This window comes from Typopeltis vanoorti, chromosome 23 (genome assembly GCF_054136105.1).
Source record: "Typopeltis vanoorti isolate ZY-2024b chromosome 23, IOZ_Tvanoo_1.0, whole genome shotgun sequence".
Taxonomy (NCBI): domain Eukaryota; kingdom Metazoa; phylum Arthropoda; class Arachnida; order Uropygi; family Thelyphonidae; genus Typopeltis; species Typopeltis vanoorti.
The window spans coordinates 11969961-11987608 of record NC_143571.1 but is presented as its reverse complement, the minus strand read 5'-3'; the positions used below and the strand labels follow the sequence as shown (position 1 = coordinate 11987608).

At 37.0% G+C, this 17648-nt stretch overlaps 1 protein-coding gene across 6 annotated transcripts in view; it reads right to left on the bottom strand.

The window, feature by feature from the left end:
* fra (neogenin protein frazzled) overlaps window positions 1-17648 on the bottom strand; it is a 535028-nt gene that overhangs the window by 91677 nt on the left and 425703 nt on the right. For 3 of the 6 annotated variants that reach the window (XM_090412604.1, XM_090412606.1, XM_090412607.1), the window contains one exon: window positions 8604-8711. The exons of 2 other annotated variants lie outside the window; for them this stretch is intronic. In XM_090412604.1, the coding sequence (XP_090268730.1) occupies window positions 8604-8711 (108 nt within the window). Of the gene's footprint in view, window positions 1-8603; window positions 8712-11519; window positions 11555-17648 lie in introns of those variants that run through there. One more of the 6 variants, XM_090412610.1, reaches the window with a different exon arrangement.

Here is a 17648-nt window from a genome sequence, read left to right as displayed (position 1 = left end):
CCCTGACTTCTGCAGTTGGATGCTGGCTTTATGACTGGATGTTCATTTCTGATGATGGTTCCTTATCTTCTAAATATACAACCAATTCAGGAATCCCACAAGATTCTGTTCTTTCATCCACCCTACTCCCTCTATATATAAGTGGCTTACTGCAAGACTACCAACCCAATACATAGTTTTGTTGATGACAGCACATTGCATTCCTCCCTTTCATTTGACACCTGGCAATGAACAAATCACCACAATCTCCAGGGCCTCAGCTAGTACTATCTTAAATACAGATCTCCAAAACATTCATCAGCAGGGTTTGGATCATCTTATTAATTTTATTGCAAACAAAACACAACTTTGTCTTATTTCACACAAAAATGACCCTTCTCCTCCAGCCTCACTTTTGACAACATCCAAATCCCCGTACACGATAAGATTTATCATCTTGGGATTACAATAACCTCAAATCTCTCTTAGCACAAACATGTTACACATATTTCCTCCTCTGGCTCCAAAAAATTGGATTTTTTTTTATATTTAGTTGTTACTTTAACTGCAAACAACATCTAACTTTATACAAATCATAAATCAGTCTGACCATTAAATATTGTTCCCATATCTGGGGTAGTGCTTCTAAGAGCTCCCAAAGATACTGGACTCCATACAGAAAGAGGCTATCAGACTGATCACTGGCCCCCTCACTCGCTAATACACTTCACTCAATTTCACATAGGCACTCAGTGTTTGCTGCTTACATCTTTTGCAAATACTTCTACTGCCACTGTTAATCAGAATTTGCATCAATAATACTTCACTCTTTCCAAACTTAGAACAAATTCTCCTCCTCTTCATTCATCTCTTCTACTACTGCCCTCTGGAATAGTCTGTTATCTTATGTGTTTCTAAAGAATACAATCATACATTTTAAAGATAATTGTGAACTCCTTGCCCATTCATGGCTCTATAGGCTGACTCCCCCCCCCCCCAAGTGTACTTTGAGCAGTTGAAGCGGACACTAGTTGTTGAAGTTGCTAGTTGGAGTTCTGATAGTTTTAGATGACTCTAGGTGGTAGTGATCATTTTTATTGCTGTTTAGGCCACAGATGTTGGTATGTGGATGAGGAAACTTTTCTTGGGTGTAAGAATTAATGTTTTTTTTTTTTTGACTTTTTTGTTTTTTATGATTTTTTTTTTAACTATCTTGTGTGGGAAAATTTTTGTGATATGCAGTAAAGTTGTATTTCTTTCAGTTGTGATCCATTATATGTGGAGAGGAAGAGATAAAAAGAAAATGGGGCATGAAATGAGAGGTGACACACTTGCAGACATACTGCCTACACAAAGGGAACACAGTCTCCTGTCCATGAGTGGCCTTGATGGTTCCTTCTGCAGCCACTGTACTTAGTCTCTCTTCAGTCACGAAGTGGCAAAATAAGTGGCTTCAGGATTTGATGCTAGTTGATCGAGAAGCCTCCAGGTTCATTACTAACCGGAGGCTTCTCTAACCAGCCAGCCTGCCTACAGGGTGGCCTGCAGAACCATTTTACTACTGTACCTTTGAAGGGGTGAGGGTCTGAGCTCCTTACAGTATGATTAGCATGTCACTGAGGGTATAACTCTCACTGCATGTGGGAAAAGAAGGGGACAGGGGCAGAAACCAGAACCCTTGTATTAGTGACCAAACATGGCTGCAGCCACTTCATATGTGACTGCAGCCATGTTTGGATTAATAATAAGCAAGGTGGTGGTATTTCACTGGGCAGTTATGAACGTCATCTACCACTTAGAGATCGAGTCAGCATTTCCTCCAACTGCAATGCTCGTCAGTATTTGTGGAAACAGGCTATACTACAGGAAAGTGGGGATGATGACTGCAAGAGGCCATACTTATAATGCACTGATATTTCTTTATAACAATGTCAGGCATATCAGGAATAAAGAAGATGAATTAGTGGCACTGATAGCCTCAGATGGTTCAAAGATTATTGGAATCAGTGAAACATGGTTGACAGAAGACGATATACTGACAGGAAGTAGAAGGATATAGCATATTTGGATAAGAAGGGCAAATGCAGTAGTGGAGTATTGCTTATGATAAGTGATGAGTTATGTCCTCTCAGAGTGGAGGAATTGGAGGCAAATGGCACTAATGGTTTTGAGAGTATATGGTGTGAGGTGGGGGTGGGCAGGACAGGATACTATAGGATGGGATGTTACTATAGGCCAGGGGATACAGAGCTTGAAGAGCAGGGAATGTTTAGAAGCTGAGTCAGCAAAGTGAGAAATTATGGGACATTTTAGCTACAGTCGTATATGTATTGGGAAAAGGAAACAGCATGTAGTAGTAGTAGTAAGAGAATGGAATTTCTGGAATTCTTGAGGGACAAATGCCTCAGGAAACATTTAATAGAAAGAACATGAGGCTCAGGAGTGTTGGTTTTCATCCTAGCATCAGAGAACCTGACTGTAACTAAAATGTCATTTCTGCCACCACTTGGAGAGAGTGACCATCTGGTCTTGACTTAGGGATTGCATTAAAGACACCAAGCAATTTTATAAACTTGGTTTTAATCCTATTTCCCAAGTAAGCAAACAGACAAGTAAGTCAAGTTTGGCCTGAACCGGTCTGGGTAGTGGCCCTTACCTTTAATGCATAGCATCATACATCTCTGCAAGTTGATGTGCTTTGCATTAGGGGAAAATACTAAAGAAAGTGATTGCAGCTTACTCCACCTTTACCACGAGTGGCCTCAGACTTGAACTATGTTCAGGTGCAAACTTGACTTACTTGTCTGTTTGCTTACTTGGGAAATAGGATTAAAACCAAGTTTATAAAATTGCTTGGTATCTTTAACACATAGTATATCCAAGGTAAAAAACTTTCTATGACTTAGGGATTAATGACATGCAGAAGTGTCGAGAAGAAAGGAATTTGTGTAGAATTATAAGGCAGGTTATTATAATAATCTTCAAATTCAGTTTGTGGCAGTGCTATGGGCAGAAGAATTGGAAGGGGGAGATATCACCAGTGATTGGGAACTAGTGAAGAAATATTTATTAGTAACAATGGCAAGTTTTATACCTTGAGTGAAAAAGAGATTACAATTTGGGCTTTTTTGACTAACACATAATGACAAATGTTATGAAACAGGAGCTGCAAGTGATAAAGAAGTTATGGAAAAAAGTATAAGGAGAGGGGTGGAGAGCAGTTGCATGAAGAATACAAGATTTGGGCCTTGAATGGAGGAGATGGTAAGGAAAACAAAACTAAATATGAGAAGTATAATTTCTCCAGTACAAGGAAAAATGGTTGCAGAAGAATGACAAAGTTAGATGAAAATGGGAGTAGAGTGATTGATGCAGAATATATAGTGGAGTTGCTTATTAATCACGTTATTGGGGGTATTTCATCCTGGAAAATGTTTTATTACTAGAGGAATAGGGAGAGTTTAAGGTTTGGAGGCACTAGAGGAGAGTGTGTTTCAAATACTAAGTACTCTGGATACAAATAAGGCAATGGGACTGGATGAGATTTTGCCATATGTTTTAAGAGAACGTGCTAAGGAACTGATAGATCCATTGACTTTTAATGACAATCTGGCTATGGGAAAGGTGCCCAAGAAATGGAAGCAGGGGTAAGATAGTGCCATTGCCTAGGAACAGGGATAGAAGAGAACTATCAAACTATAGACTAATTTGTATTTCTTCTGCAGTTGCTAAGATTTTGGAGAAATGTTATCTGTGAGGGTCAGCATGGATTTGTTAAGGGATGTTCTTGTTTTAGTAATTTAACTGCCTTTTATAATACATTAACAAGAGCAGTTGATGAGGGAAAGGCACAATATTGCTATTTTTGTAGATTTTACAAAAGCATTAGCCAGGATGTCACATGATAAGCTGATATCTAAGTTATAGTATATGGGTTTATATATCAGGTTAGTGAATTGTATTGGGGATTGGTTGTCAGAGAGTTGTGTACAAGGGAGCATTATCAAGGAAGCAGAAGTTACATGTGGGATCCCTCGATTCAGTATTGTGATATTCAGTATTCAGTATTGTGACCCATATAATTTAGTCTTTATATCAATGACATTGTCAATGGATTGTAAGAATATCCAGTTGTTTGCAGATGACGTGAAGTTGCGAAGGGTGCTCAGATTTGGTTTCTGGGATTTGAAAGAGATAAATTAACCTTTGAGATGGTGCAAAGGTGGATAACAAAAATGATATCAGGACTGCACAATATTAGCTATAAGGATAGACCATGGACACGAGGACCGCAGAGTTCAGTAGATAGAAGAAGGGGTGGCGACATGATTGAGACATTTAAACTGTTGAGAGGTATTTACACTGTTGATACTAGTAAGCTCTTTTGTATGGCAGAACAAGAGGAAGGAAAAAGGACAATCAGTCATCCCTAGAAGTTATTACAGATGGTGACAAGCAAGAGGGTGAGGAGCAGCTTCTTTGCATGGAGGTTGGTCAGACTGTGGAATGCATTTCCTGACAGAGCAGTGAGAGCATGAAGAGTGAATGAGTTTAAGGAATGGTATGATAGAATATTTGATGTTTACAATGGGCCTCCTATGATGAGTCTTATGACTTCATGGAGATCCTGAATAATAATAATAATTATTATTATTATTACTATTACATATTAACTCAAAATTTATGTTTAAAAATTTATTAATTTTAAAGACTTTCAATTGCACCACTCCCAGATTCCAGGAACTAAATTACAAATTACTATGCATTCTCTAATTTTCTACTGGTTCGAAAGTTTTCTCAGAGAGAGAGTATTCAAATCTATCACTTCATTTTATTATGTTTATTAATGTACAGGCATCTCCATGGAGACTGAAGACTCCATGCAGGTGCCTGTACATTGCAGGAGACCCAAACTATTCACACAATCTGTCATACCTCTCATTGAACTCATTAACAGACAAAGCACTCAACTGACTCTGGCAACCCATTCCACTCATTCACACCTCTCAAAGCAAAAAATCTAGCCCTCATCCCTACTAACTACACCTGTATTCAACTTCCATGGATGACCCCCTTGTTCTGGCCTCTCCAGCTAAGTGCTGAAACATTTCCCCTGCACAAATCCTATACAACTCTTTAAGCAACTTAAATGTTTCTTTCATATCCCCTCTCTTTTTCTCCTGTCAACCAAATTCTGCAACCCACACACTCAGTCTACCTTCATAGGGAATATTCCACGGACCACTCACCATTCAGAGGTCACTCACCTCTGAATCTTCTCCACCGCTCCCACATCCCTAAGAAACCCAGGAAACCAGACTTGAGCACAGTAATCCAGATGTAAATATACAAAATGATGGTACAACATGACAAAATTTCATGCCGGCTAGGGCGTCTCCGGTTAAAAAAGGCCCTCATTGTTTTCATCAGGGAACCAGGGCGAACAGTGAAAAGTCAGCTACTGGAACAAATCTGAAAGCACACCCCAACTCAACATCACCAGAGTTAAAGAAACTATCAACATAAGAAGCCTGAATGGCAAAGAAATGGAGCTAGCTGAAGAATTAGATAAGTACCAGATCGACATAATAGCGGTGACTGAAACAAAAGAGACAAAAACTGGTGAAATCTTTTTGAGCAATAAATACAAAATGTTATACTCTCGAAATTACAATCAAGGAAAAGAAGGAGTAGCCATAGTATTCAACACAAAATACGAGGCAAATCTTCTTGAATGGCAGTCAGTCTCAAGTAGAGTAATGTGGGCAAATATGAGAATGGGGAACTGGACAATGAGACTTATTTGTGCCTATGGTCCCACAGAAGGTTCTACTAAGGTAGAAGTGGAGGAATTTTTTGATGCTTTAGAAAAAGCAACTGACACAATGAAAAAGGAAAAGTTGGTTCTTGTTGGGGATCTAAATAGCAGAGTAGGAAATGATTGTGAGACATACAAAAATATTTTGGGAAAATTTGGAGAAAAGAGCAAAGCTAATAATAATGGCAAATACCTGTTGGATTTCTGATCAGGACATGGACTGATTATTACTAACACCATGTTCCAACATAAAAATCTGCACAAATTCACATGGAGAGAAGAGGCAAGGAATAAGAAAAGTCTCATTGACTATGTTATTGTTGATAGTGATGTTTTCTCCCTGGCGCAGGACAAAAGAGTGTACAGAGGATTTGAAATTGGAAGCGATCACTATTTAGTCTTGAGCAGGATAAAATTGAATTTCATACTGAAAAGAATAACATGCAAGAAAGTTTTAAAGCAAATAAAAGTTGAGCAGCTTTCAGATGTGAACTGTAGACTAAAATATACAAACATTATTCAAGAAAAAATGAAAGAGTTTGAGAACAGGAATCAAACCTTGCAGATTCAGTGGCAAGCTCGGAAGAAAACATCGATTGATTCAGCCAGAGAGGCATGTGGTGAGGTTGTCTGTAAGGATGAAAAAATCAGAACTCCCTGGTGGACACAGGAAGTTAAAGAGGCAGTGAAGGAAAAGAAGAAAGCATATCAAAAGTTCCTGGCAAATAAGTCAGCTTTTGCTCTTAGAGAATACAGAGACAAATGTAAGAAAGCGAAATAGTGTGTAAAACTAGCTAAACAAAAGTCATGGGAGGACTTTGCCAAGAATATAGAAAATAAAAATCAAGAAGGTGGTAAGATATTCTGGAGGTTGTTGAAGAAGCTTAGGAATGGAGGAAGAATGCTGTAAAAGGAGTTAGAGATGATAAAGGTGACATGAAAACAGGAGAAAAAGATATCCTTGAAGTATGGAGTAATTACTTCGAAAAATTGCTAAACGAAACAAGCAGTGAAAGCACAGTGGTAAAAAACACTAATATGCATACAGTCAGGAATACATATCCATAATTGAAGTAGAAAAAGCCATCAAATGCTTGAAATGTGGAAAGGCAGCAGGAGTAGATGATATTCGACCAGAAATGCTGAAATATGGTGGTATAAAAGTCTTACAGTAGCTGCACTACATAGTTCAGAAAGCCTGGACAGAGGGACAAATTCCCAATGATTGGAGTAGAGCTCTAATAGTATCCATATATAAAAAGGAAATAAAACTGAATGTGAGCATTACAAAAATATTTCCCTACTGAGTGTTCCAAGCAAGATTTATGCCAGTATACTTGAAAAACAAATGAGAAGAATTGTGGAAGAAAAGCTTGGTGAAGAACAAGCTCGATTCAGGCCAAATAGAGACTGTCAAGATCAGATCTTCACTTTACGACAAATAGTTGAGAAAGCATGGGATATAACAAAGATCTGTATTTAAGTTTTGTCGATCTGGAAAAGGCATATGACTAGGTGCCAAAAGAGAAGCTATTCAATATGCTACAGTTGTATGGTGTCAATGGGGCATTATATCAAGCAGTACTTAGTCTTTATTTGAGTTGTAAGTCAGATGTTAGAATTGAAGGAAGTACAAGAAGATGGTTTAATGTTAAATCTGGTGTGAGACAAGGATGTACATTATCCCCTCTGTTATTCATTATCTGTATGGATCACATTATGAAGGAAAGTGGTATTAAACATGATATCAGAATTGGAGGTGTTAATGTCAACTCTTTGCTTTATGCGGACGATGTTATACTTCTAAATAAATCCGCTAAAAGTTTGCAAGATTCCCTGACTAAATTGAATAACTGTTGTAATAGATATGGTATGAAGGGTTGCATTAAAAAGACAAAGACAATGAAAATAGGTAGAATTGTTGAAAATGTCAACTGCATTGTGAATGGAACCTGTGGAACAAGTAAAAAATTTCAGCTACTTAGGCATGATTTTTAGTGAAGATGGTAAATTAAATATGGAAATAGACAACAGAATCAACAAAGCTGGTATAGTAGACAGTTAATTGAATAAATTCATATGGAATAAGAGAGAAATTAGTCGGAACACTAAATTCGCTGTATACAAGACGATGTTCAAACCAGTTTTAACCTATGGATCTGAGAGCTGGGTCAGAAGTAAAACACTTGACCAAAGATTAGAGACCGCAGATATGAGACTCCTGAGAAAGATTAGAGGTGTGAACAGATGGCAGCAATATCATATTAAAAACGAGGATATTAGGAAAGAAATTGACATTGTCAGCATCCAGGAATGCGTTAGCAGAGCTAATCTCAGGTGGTATGGTCACTTAAACAGAATGGGCGAAGAAAGATAAGCAAAACAAGTGTTCTCTGCCAGGTTGGCAGGAAAACGACCCAGAGGAAGACCACGATATAGGTGGATTGATACGGTAAAAAGTGCCTTAGACAATAGAAATATAAGATCTGATATGTTGGAGTCTTGACAAGTAACAGACTGATTTGGAGGAAAATTGTAGATAGGAAGTTAGTAATGACATAAATTTTTCATGTAGTACTATCATATCCTGTACACCCCTTGAGGGTACATGTCAGGAAATTGATGATGATGATGAAATTCGTTTTTTTCACTGCAAGGCCAAGAACCTTTAAGTCCACCCTCGTAATTACCTCTACAAATACAACATAATAAATAACAAACAATAACCATCTTACAAACTTTTTAAAGTGTCATAAATATATATATATATATGTGTGTGTGTGTGTGTGTGTGTGTGTTTACTTACAGCTTTGAGGAGAAGATTGTTGTGATTCCACAGGAATCATTAAAGGTTTTGCACGTACTTGACGGCATGTCATCGGAGGCTTTTCTGCATTATCATTACCTACATCTCCTAATAATAAGCAATAGCATAACAGAAGGAAAAAATGAAACTAAACAAAAAAAAAATTAAAGCATAACAGGAAAGGAAAATAAAATAAAATAAAATAAAGAAGCAAAAACTCAAAAAAAAAAATGAAAACAATGCATTAAAATAAACTTTTTTTATTTATTTATTTTATTTTATTTATTTTAAATAAGAAATTAAAAAAATTAAATAGAAAATATCAAAATTTTAGATTTCCAAAATTTCTGTTCCTCTTGAGTGTACTGACTCTATACTTCAACAACAATGCCAGCAGTAAGCATGTTACTCTTCTCCTCTATCTTTTCACATGTAACTATCGTAGTGATTATGTTTACAATGAAAGAGCCAGATGGAGATGACATAAATTGGATAACAAGCATGACGAGTACAAGGTAAGTAATTAAGAGATTTTAACCAGTTGAATTTATTCAGCTAGTAAGAGATAATTATTTAAAACAGCATGTGATGAAGGAGACTTGGAGTTTGAGAGCACGAGCTTTGGGGAAAGCATCAGAGGACTGTCCATACCCAGGGTAGCCACATTACCTCCAACTGGGAAGAGTCTTTGATATGGCGATATTTGAATTCCTGTGTGCAGGACGTGACATCTGGGTTTCTTGGGAATCAGGAAGAGAGAGAGTGACCAAACTTGTGAGTGGTCTGTGGAATGCTCCTTACAAGAATAGATTGAAGATTTGTGTTGTAGAAGTTGGTGAATAGATGAAAAAGAGGGATATGACAGAAATATTTAACTTACTAAAAGGTTTTTATAGGATTGATGCAGAGGAAATTTTTCAGCACCTAACTAGAGGGAAAGAGAACAAGGGGTCATCCCTAGAAACTATGTAAGAGTGAAGACTAGATTTTTTGCTTAGAGCATGGTGAATGAGTGAAATGGGTTTCCTGTGTTTGTTGTGAGCTATGCTGGTGGATATACTTTCAAGGAGAAGTATGACAGGCATGGAAAGTGTGTATGGCCTCCCAGCAATGAGTCTTCGGACTCCATGGATATTCTTGTGCATTATTAATAATAACTTATTTTTACTAAAACAACTTTTCTTTCCTTCCATTTTTAATAATTTTCAGAAAATGCTATTTTTAACAGCCAAGTGAATAAATTTTCCACTTTCTGTTAAAGGCTACAAGTTTGAATCTTAAAGAATATTTTGAGTAAGTTTTTACATACTCTGACAGCATACTCTGTTGGAGGAGCTGTACTGGAGGAATTAGGAGGCGACAAGAGATTTGGGTGTGAATATTGATAGAAATCGGAAATTCGGGGAACATATTGCAAAGGTGGTGAAGGTAACCCAGAGGATTGCTGCAATACTGAGAAGGACATTGACCTGCAGAGAGAAAAGAGTTGCCATTCCATTGTATAAAGCCTTGATCAGACAACACTTTGACTATTGTTCTCAAATTTGGTCCCCAAGATTCGAAGGGGTTAAATTAACTGTGGAAAGGCTACAGAGGTGGATAACAAAGATGGTTTCAGGACTATACAATGTTATGAGGATGGGCTGAGGGGATGAGGACTACAGAGTTTGGTATATAGAAGAAGGAGAGGTGATATGATTAAGACTTTTAAACTGTTGAGAGATAGTTGATGCTGGAGAATTCTTTCACTTAGCGGAACAGGGGGAAGGAGTGAGGACAAGGGGCCATCCCTGGAAATTATGAAAGGAAGCTGTGAGCAAGAAGGTGAGGAGTGATTTCTTCACATGGAGGATGGTTGAACCATGGAATGCATTGCCTGATAGAATGGTGAGAACACAATCAGTCAATGAGTTCAAGGAGTGGTATGATAGACTGTGTTTTCTAGGAAGGACCTCCCACAATGATGAGTCTTTTGACTCCATGGAGGCCTGAATCATCATCATCATAATAATAATGAGCTTAATTTATTTAAACTGCTGGAGTAATATAAAAATAAAAAATTAAATAAATAGAACTCATGCTTGATTTCTCAAGTCATTGGTTAACCTATTGTAGTGTGTGTGTGTGTGTGCGTGTGAGCATGCAAGCATGCACATACACACAGGCACACACCACCGCCAAGGTAAAGTTTCAATTTTTCATAACTGAAAGTAAAGTTTCAAAATATTTCATTTCACATTTTCTATAATATAATATAGTATCAAGCAAAGTGCTTGGAAAAAATTACCTTACCTGAAATGGATATATTCAGAACAGTGTGATCCATTATAAAGATCAATAACATAATAATTATGTATTTAATCTTAATAATATGCACAATATTTCATCCAATTTAAGTGCTTGAAAATAATCTGGATATGAATACTTTTTTGAAACCTGAGAGATAACACCAGCAATAACTGAAAATGTAGCACATTTAGATTTAAGTACTAAGATATGCCAATGGCAATTATAGCAATTTCAAGCCAGGAGTGATAAAGACAAAGTCAACACTAACGAAACAAGAATTCATTAATATCAAGAGAATTTAATTATTTAATAGTATTAACTTAGAACACCACAAGAGCAAAATAACTATATTAATTTATTAAGCCACTGTTATTACACTGGATTTCATATTAGCATCCTAATAGCACAAAAAATACTTGTCACAGAATACAAAATGCTAACAATCAAATAATTATAGAACAATTCAAAATTGTAAGTGGACAAAAGATCTTATGTTCCATCACGGCACCTTCTAAGACTGGATTTAAAATAGTTTACAACTGTTGGTCTGAAGGTGAGATTGAGGTATTGCTCATCACTGATGCTGACTCTGTAATTTCTTGGAGACTTGCAATGACTTCTATGTGGCATACTGCAGTTTTTCTTTTATTTAATCCTGTGTCCTGGAATATCCAACATGTGGTGTGTCAGTTCTGACTTACAATAATGATGGTCAGGTATATATTTCTTATGCTCTTGTGTTTATACCCCATAAAATATAACAGTCCTGTATGTCCCTAGAAATTTAACATGCTGACATAAGACACTATATATCAATGTGTCACATGATGAAGGTTGATAAAATGATGATTAGTAAAACAGATAAGGGATGCTAGGTTGATATGTAGTTTAAAAATGGCATGGAGATTATGTTTATTTAGTACTTTATCTTTTCAGACATACCCCAGATATAGGGAATGGGAATAACATATCTCAAAATCTACCAAATTCAGGATTCTTGCAATTTGAAGTATTCAAAACAAATGTTCTTTGCCAGGTTGGTAAGGAAAAGATCCAGAGAAAGACCAAGATGTAGATGGATTGATACAGTAAAAAGTGCCTTAAAATACAGATCTGATAATATTATAATTTTGATAGATAACAGATTCCAAGACCCTATGGAGTCAAAGATTCATCTAGAAGGTCCTTTTATCATACACACAGCTCATCATACAGTGCTTTAAACATACTCAAATTCGCTGCGGACACTACTCTCCAGCAAGGCATTCCAATCATTCACAACTCTGCATGAAAAAAACCTGCTTCTTACTCACACGCTCTTTATATAGTTTCCAGGGATGACCTCTGGTTCTCCCCTAATCTTCCACTATTTTCTGCAGAACTTCTCCAGCATTGATCCTATAACAACCCCTTACTAACTTGTAGGTCTCTATCATATCTTCCCTCTTCCTCCTATCAACCAGAATCTGCAAGTTGTATCTTCTCAATCTTTCCTCATACTCAGCATTCCAGAGGTCAGAAACTACCTTAGTCAGTCGCCATTGGACCCTTTCCAACATCTCTTCGTCCTTCTGAAAACCAGGTGACCAAATCTGGGCACAATAGTCCATGTGTAGCCTAATCAAAGCCTTATACAATGGAACAAGAATCTCCCTACTTCTACAAGTCAGTGTCCTCTGCATCATTCCCAGAAGTCTTTATGCTGTCTTCACAATTCTGGCAATGTGTCCCCTAAATTTCAGATCCTTATCCACTATCACCTCTATTAGATCTATTATTTCCTCCACCTCCGACAATATATCCTCACCAAGCATAAATTCTACATCCCATCTTTGTTTTCCAAATTTTAAAACCTTACATTTTGCAACATTGAACTCAAATTCCATGCCCAATCACTCAATTTATTCAAGTCTTTTTGTAAGGCCCCAACATCTTCTCTACTCTTCATGGTTCGTTCCGAACTTTGCATCATCTGCAAACAACTGAATATCTCCATCCAAATCTTTACCAATATCATTAATATACAAGCTAAACAGTAATGGCTCTGAAAACAGACCCCTGAGGCACACCACTAGCGACTTTCCTTTTCCTGGATATCGCTCCCCCATACACAATTTTTTTGATACCTATCAGATAGCCAGTCTCCAATCCAATGCACCAATCTAATATCCAACTCCATCCACTCTAGTTTGACTATCAACTTATCATGCGGTAATCTATCAAAAGCTTTGCGAAATCTAAGTATCCTTCTCCTCTGTCCATGGAAGCTGTCACCTTATTGTAATAAGTAGATTACTAAAACATGACCTCCCTTTAGAAAATCCATGCTGTCCATCAAAGATAATACCATTGTTGTCACCCAGTTCTGGATTCTAGTTCTCACAAACTTCTCCAACAGCTTAACTACAACATCTGACACACAAATAGGCCTATAGTTTGATGCTTGAGTTCTATCACCTCCTTTATGAAGTGGCACAATCTTGCCCTCCTTCCACTCCTTAGGAACTTGATCCAGTGCAAGACTCTTTTGGAGGAAAATTGTTGACAGGAAGTTAGTAATGGTGTAAATTTTTCATATAGTACTATCATAATTATCCTGAATAACCCCTGAGTGTATATATCAGTAATTTGATGATGATGATGAGTGAAAGACCATTCAAAGCCTATTGTCAAGCACTTCTGATTAGATGTAACTTAAGTAAAAGGGATTGTATGATCCATGGTTTGGGTATTTGCTTAATTCACACCAATAGTGTTATATGATGCATTTTTGGGTTATTTTACTTTTGTAATATATTTTTTCATGAATAACTAATCATTATCAATAGTAATATATTAACTAAATAAATCTTTCACGCTTTAAAATAACTACTCAATATCCCCTTGCCATTCATTGTTGGCTTTAATTAATTTCCTTGAACATGCTGATGTTGGTGCAATCACATAGTAGCATACTTATCATACTGCAAAATTCTGTAGTGCAGAGGAGATTAGAAGGCACAGTCCTCAATGAACTCATGAAAACATTTGAGAGTAGGTGACTTAAAAAAATCCTCTTAGGGATATGCCACTATGATCACAATATAAAAAAATTCTCATGAACTATTGCAAAATTCTGTAGTGCAGAGGAGATTAGAAGGCACAGTCCTCAATGAACTCATGAAAACATTTGAGAGTAGGTGACTTAAAAAAATCCTCTTAGGGATATGCCACTATGATCACAATATAAAAAAATTCTCATGAACTATTGTTAGCAGGCAATAACAGAAATTCATGTGACCTTTCTTAATGGGTTATTTTACTTTTGTAATATATTTTTTCATGAATAACTAATCATTATCAATAGTAATATATTAACTAAATAAATCTTTCACGCTTTAAAATAACTACTCAATATCCCCTTGCCATTCATTGTTGGCTTTAATTAATTTCCTTGAACATGCTGATGTTGGTGCAATCACATAGTAGCATACTTATCATACTGCAAAATTCTGTAGTGCAGAGGAGATTAGAAGGCACAGTCCTCAATGAACTCATGAAAACATTTGAGAGTAGGTGACTTAAAAAAATCCTCTTAGGGATATGCCACTATGATCACAATATAAAAAAATTCTCATGAACTATTGTTAGCAGGCAATAACAGAAATTCATGTGACCTTTCTTAATGAATATCGATTTTTTCCTTCATTTTTAACTTGCAGTAATTACTTCAAGAACAACAAACTCATACCTTATGATTCTTAGCAATTCTTTTGTCATGCCAATATCCTTGTGACATGACTTGTGACCTTATTAGAAAGTCTCTTCTATTTATATCTATCAAAAGTCAGCCACTGGAACAAATCCCAGAATACATCCCAACTCAATATCACCAGAGTCCAAGATTGGTAATATCAACATAAGAAACATGAATGGAAAGAACTGAACTAACAGAAAAATTGGATAAGTACCATATCGATTAAATAAAATTTAATCAGTAATCGATTGAATAAGTACCAAATAATGATTAAAATAAAAAATTGCATGTTGCAATGAACTATTATTATTATTGTCTTATGACAATACGAGGTGTGGCTATTAAATAACGAGACTGGTTGCAAAAATGTAGTTTATTATTACAACTGTACAACTTAATTGTACAATTGTACAATTTAACATACTCCCCTCCTCTATCTATACACTGCTGCACAAATTTTCCATTGTGGGAAGCAGTGCTGCAAGTCATCAGGTGTTATCTGCTTCAGTAGCGCTGCCGTTTTCTCCTTTACCTCATCCATTGCAAGTCTGGCTGAGAGCAGAACCGGACTTGAAGGAGAAGATCACCACATGTGATGAGACATGGATTTTTCAGTATGATCCAGAAACAAAGAGAAGACAATCGATGCACTGGGAAACTCCCACTTCACCGAGGATGAAAAAAGCAAGAATGAGCACGTCAGAACTGAAGGCAATGCTGATTGTTTTTTTGATATCAATGTCATAGTAATGGTTGAATGGGTACCAGAGGGTCAAACAGTTAATCAACATTATTACCTTGAAGTTCTGGCCAAGCTGAGAGAATGAGCGAGGGAGAAGAGACCCGATCTGTGACAATATTCTGCTTGCCAATAAAGATCAGTTTTCTCTTCTTAGGTTGACTTTCATATCTAGCCCATCCAGCAAAAACACATCATGCCCAGAGTCCTCTGCAGCCTTGAAAAAGCTTGGTACACTTTGCATTCTAAACGATACTTCTCTCTTGCTCAACTCCTGACACTTTATAAATTTCAAATCCATTCAACCTTAGAATAATGTTCTCATATATGCAGAGGTTCACTTAGGATCACTCCGAGAAAATTGATTGTATTCAGAAGAGAGTTATTCACTTAATTGATGACCCTCCCTCACTGATTCACTCCAGGCTCATTCTCATAGGTGCTCTGTTACTGCATTATGCATGCTATAAGTACTCAATAACTACAATGATATATGTTATGGAGTAAATTATTAACTATTATTAAATTATTAACAAAGAAATATATGTTTACACCTGATGATGTGTATATCCACAACTATCAGTGGAACTTGGTCAAATAAAGCATTAATGATGGTAGATTATGTGCTTGAAAAGGGCACCTTGTCTTTCAAGACAAGGTGCCCATTACAAGGTTTCATAGTGCATGCAAAGGTTCTCTGTCATCTTGGAGAACAAAGGTTGGGAATTTTATCCCTTTGTTCATCAAGGTTTGAAGGCAGGTCCATGGTGGAATATCCATTCCTTCAACGTACTCCAAACAAAGGCATCAAGTGATGTGAGAGCAGGAGAAAGTGAACAGGAATTCTGTGAACCTCGAAATGAGCTTTTCAGAGAAGTGTTCTGATCAATAGGCTCTAGAACCATTTGAGGTGTGACAGGTTGCTCCATCCTGTTGGAATACTTGTACATGAAATGGAGTGTTTTTTTTATTATTATTATTATTATTATTATTATTTGCAACACCTCCAAGGAGTCCGAAGACTCATCGTGGGAGGACACCTATTGTACAACTCTCCGTCTCCACCACTACACCGAACCTCTACTACCAATCATCAACATCAGTGCCATCTGCTGGCCACTACCACCATCACAGCTAGTATTTTTTTTGTCTGTAAATTGCATGTGTTCTGAAGGGCCGATTTGTCTGTATGCGAGATGAAAAAACCTGAGTTTCAGGGAGAAAAAAACCCTGCTACCTCTGTATGAGATCGGCTAACTCACCAAACAAAGAAATATATGTTTACACCTGATGATGTGTATATCCACAACTATCAGTGGAACTTGGTCAGTTCCTGCCATGAAGCATAATCCATTGGTGTTAAACACTGACCCACCTGAATGACATACGAAAAGATACCCAGCTCCTTATGGATTCTCGTGTGGTGACTGCCTCGGTATCCCAAGTTTTCCTGCTGTTTGGTTTTGACTGCATTTCAGATACTGTAACACTTGCTCCAGTACATGCTCATGATTCTCATTTGTGTTAATTCATGGTCTCCCCGAATGCCCTTTGCAATGTGGCAGAACACTTGCAGTATGTTGGAACCTCTTGATTAAGACAATGATGACACTATTGCTTGGGGCATGCTTATGGAAATTATGAACAAACTGCTCACAAACATGTAGGCTTAGACCATTTGCTCTACCAACTCCATATGAATGAGAAAATAATGCTCAAAAATAAAGATCTTTTCTCCCAACATCAACACCATTGCTACAGCCAAATGTAATGGCAAACTCTACATGTGCTCTTCTATTAACGTGCATGCAGTCAAATGCCATATCTAATAGCACATCTACTGAAGGAGAGCATCAAAGTTCAGTACTATTTCTTCTTTGCACCATGCCATATTTCCAAGGATGCTGTCCCACTAAACTGGCCACTACCATCCCTCCAATTTCCTTAAATCATATATACAAAACAAGCAGCTTCTGGTCAACACCCATATACAGTTCAGCTTCTAGTCAACACTCATATACAGTTCAGCTTCTGGTCAACACCCATATACAGTTCAGCTCCTTATCAAACCAACTTCTCATCTTTCCCTTTCATTCTCCACACCTTTGCTCTTTGGAATAGTGTACCCCAATGATTACAACCCTCAATTTTTCAAGAAACATGTCAACAAATTCCTTTTTTTCTCTTTAACCACTTGCCCACACATGTAATGTCATAGGTCTTGGGATCCTCATATGTGGATGTGATATATCATCATCATCATCATTAAATTCCTGACATG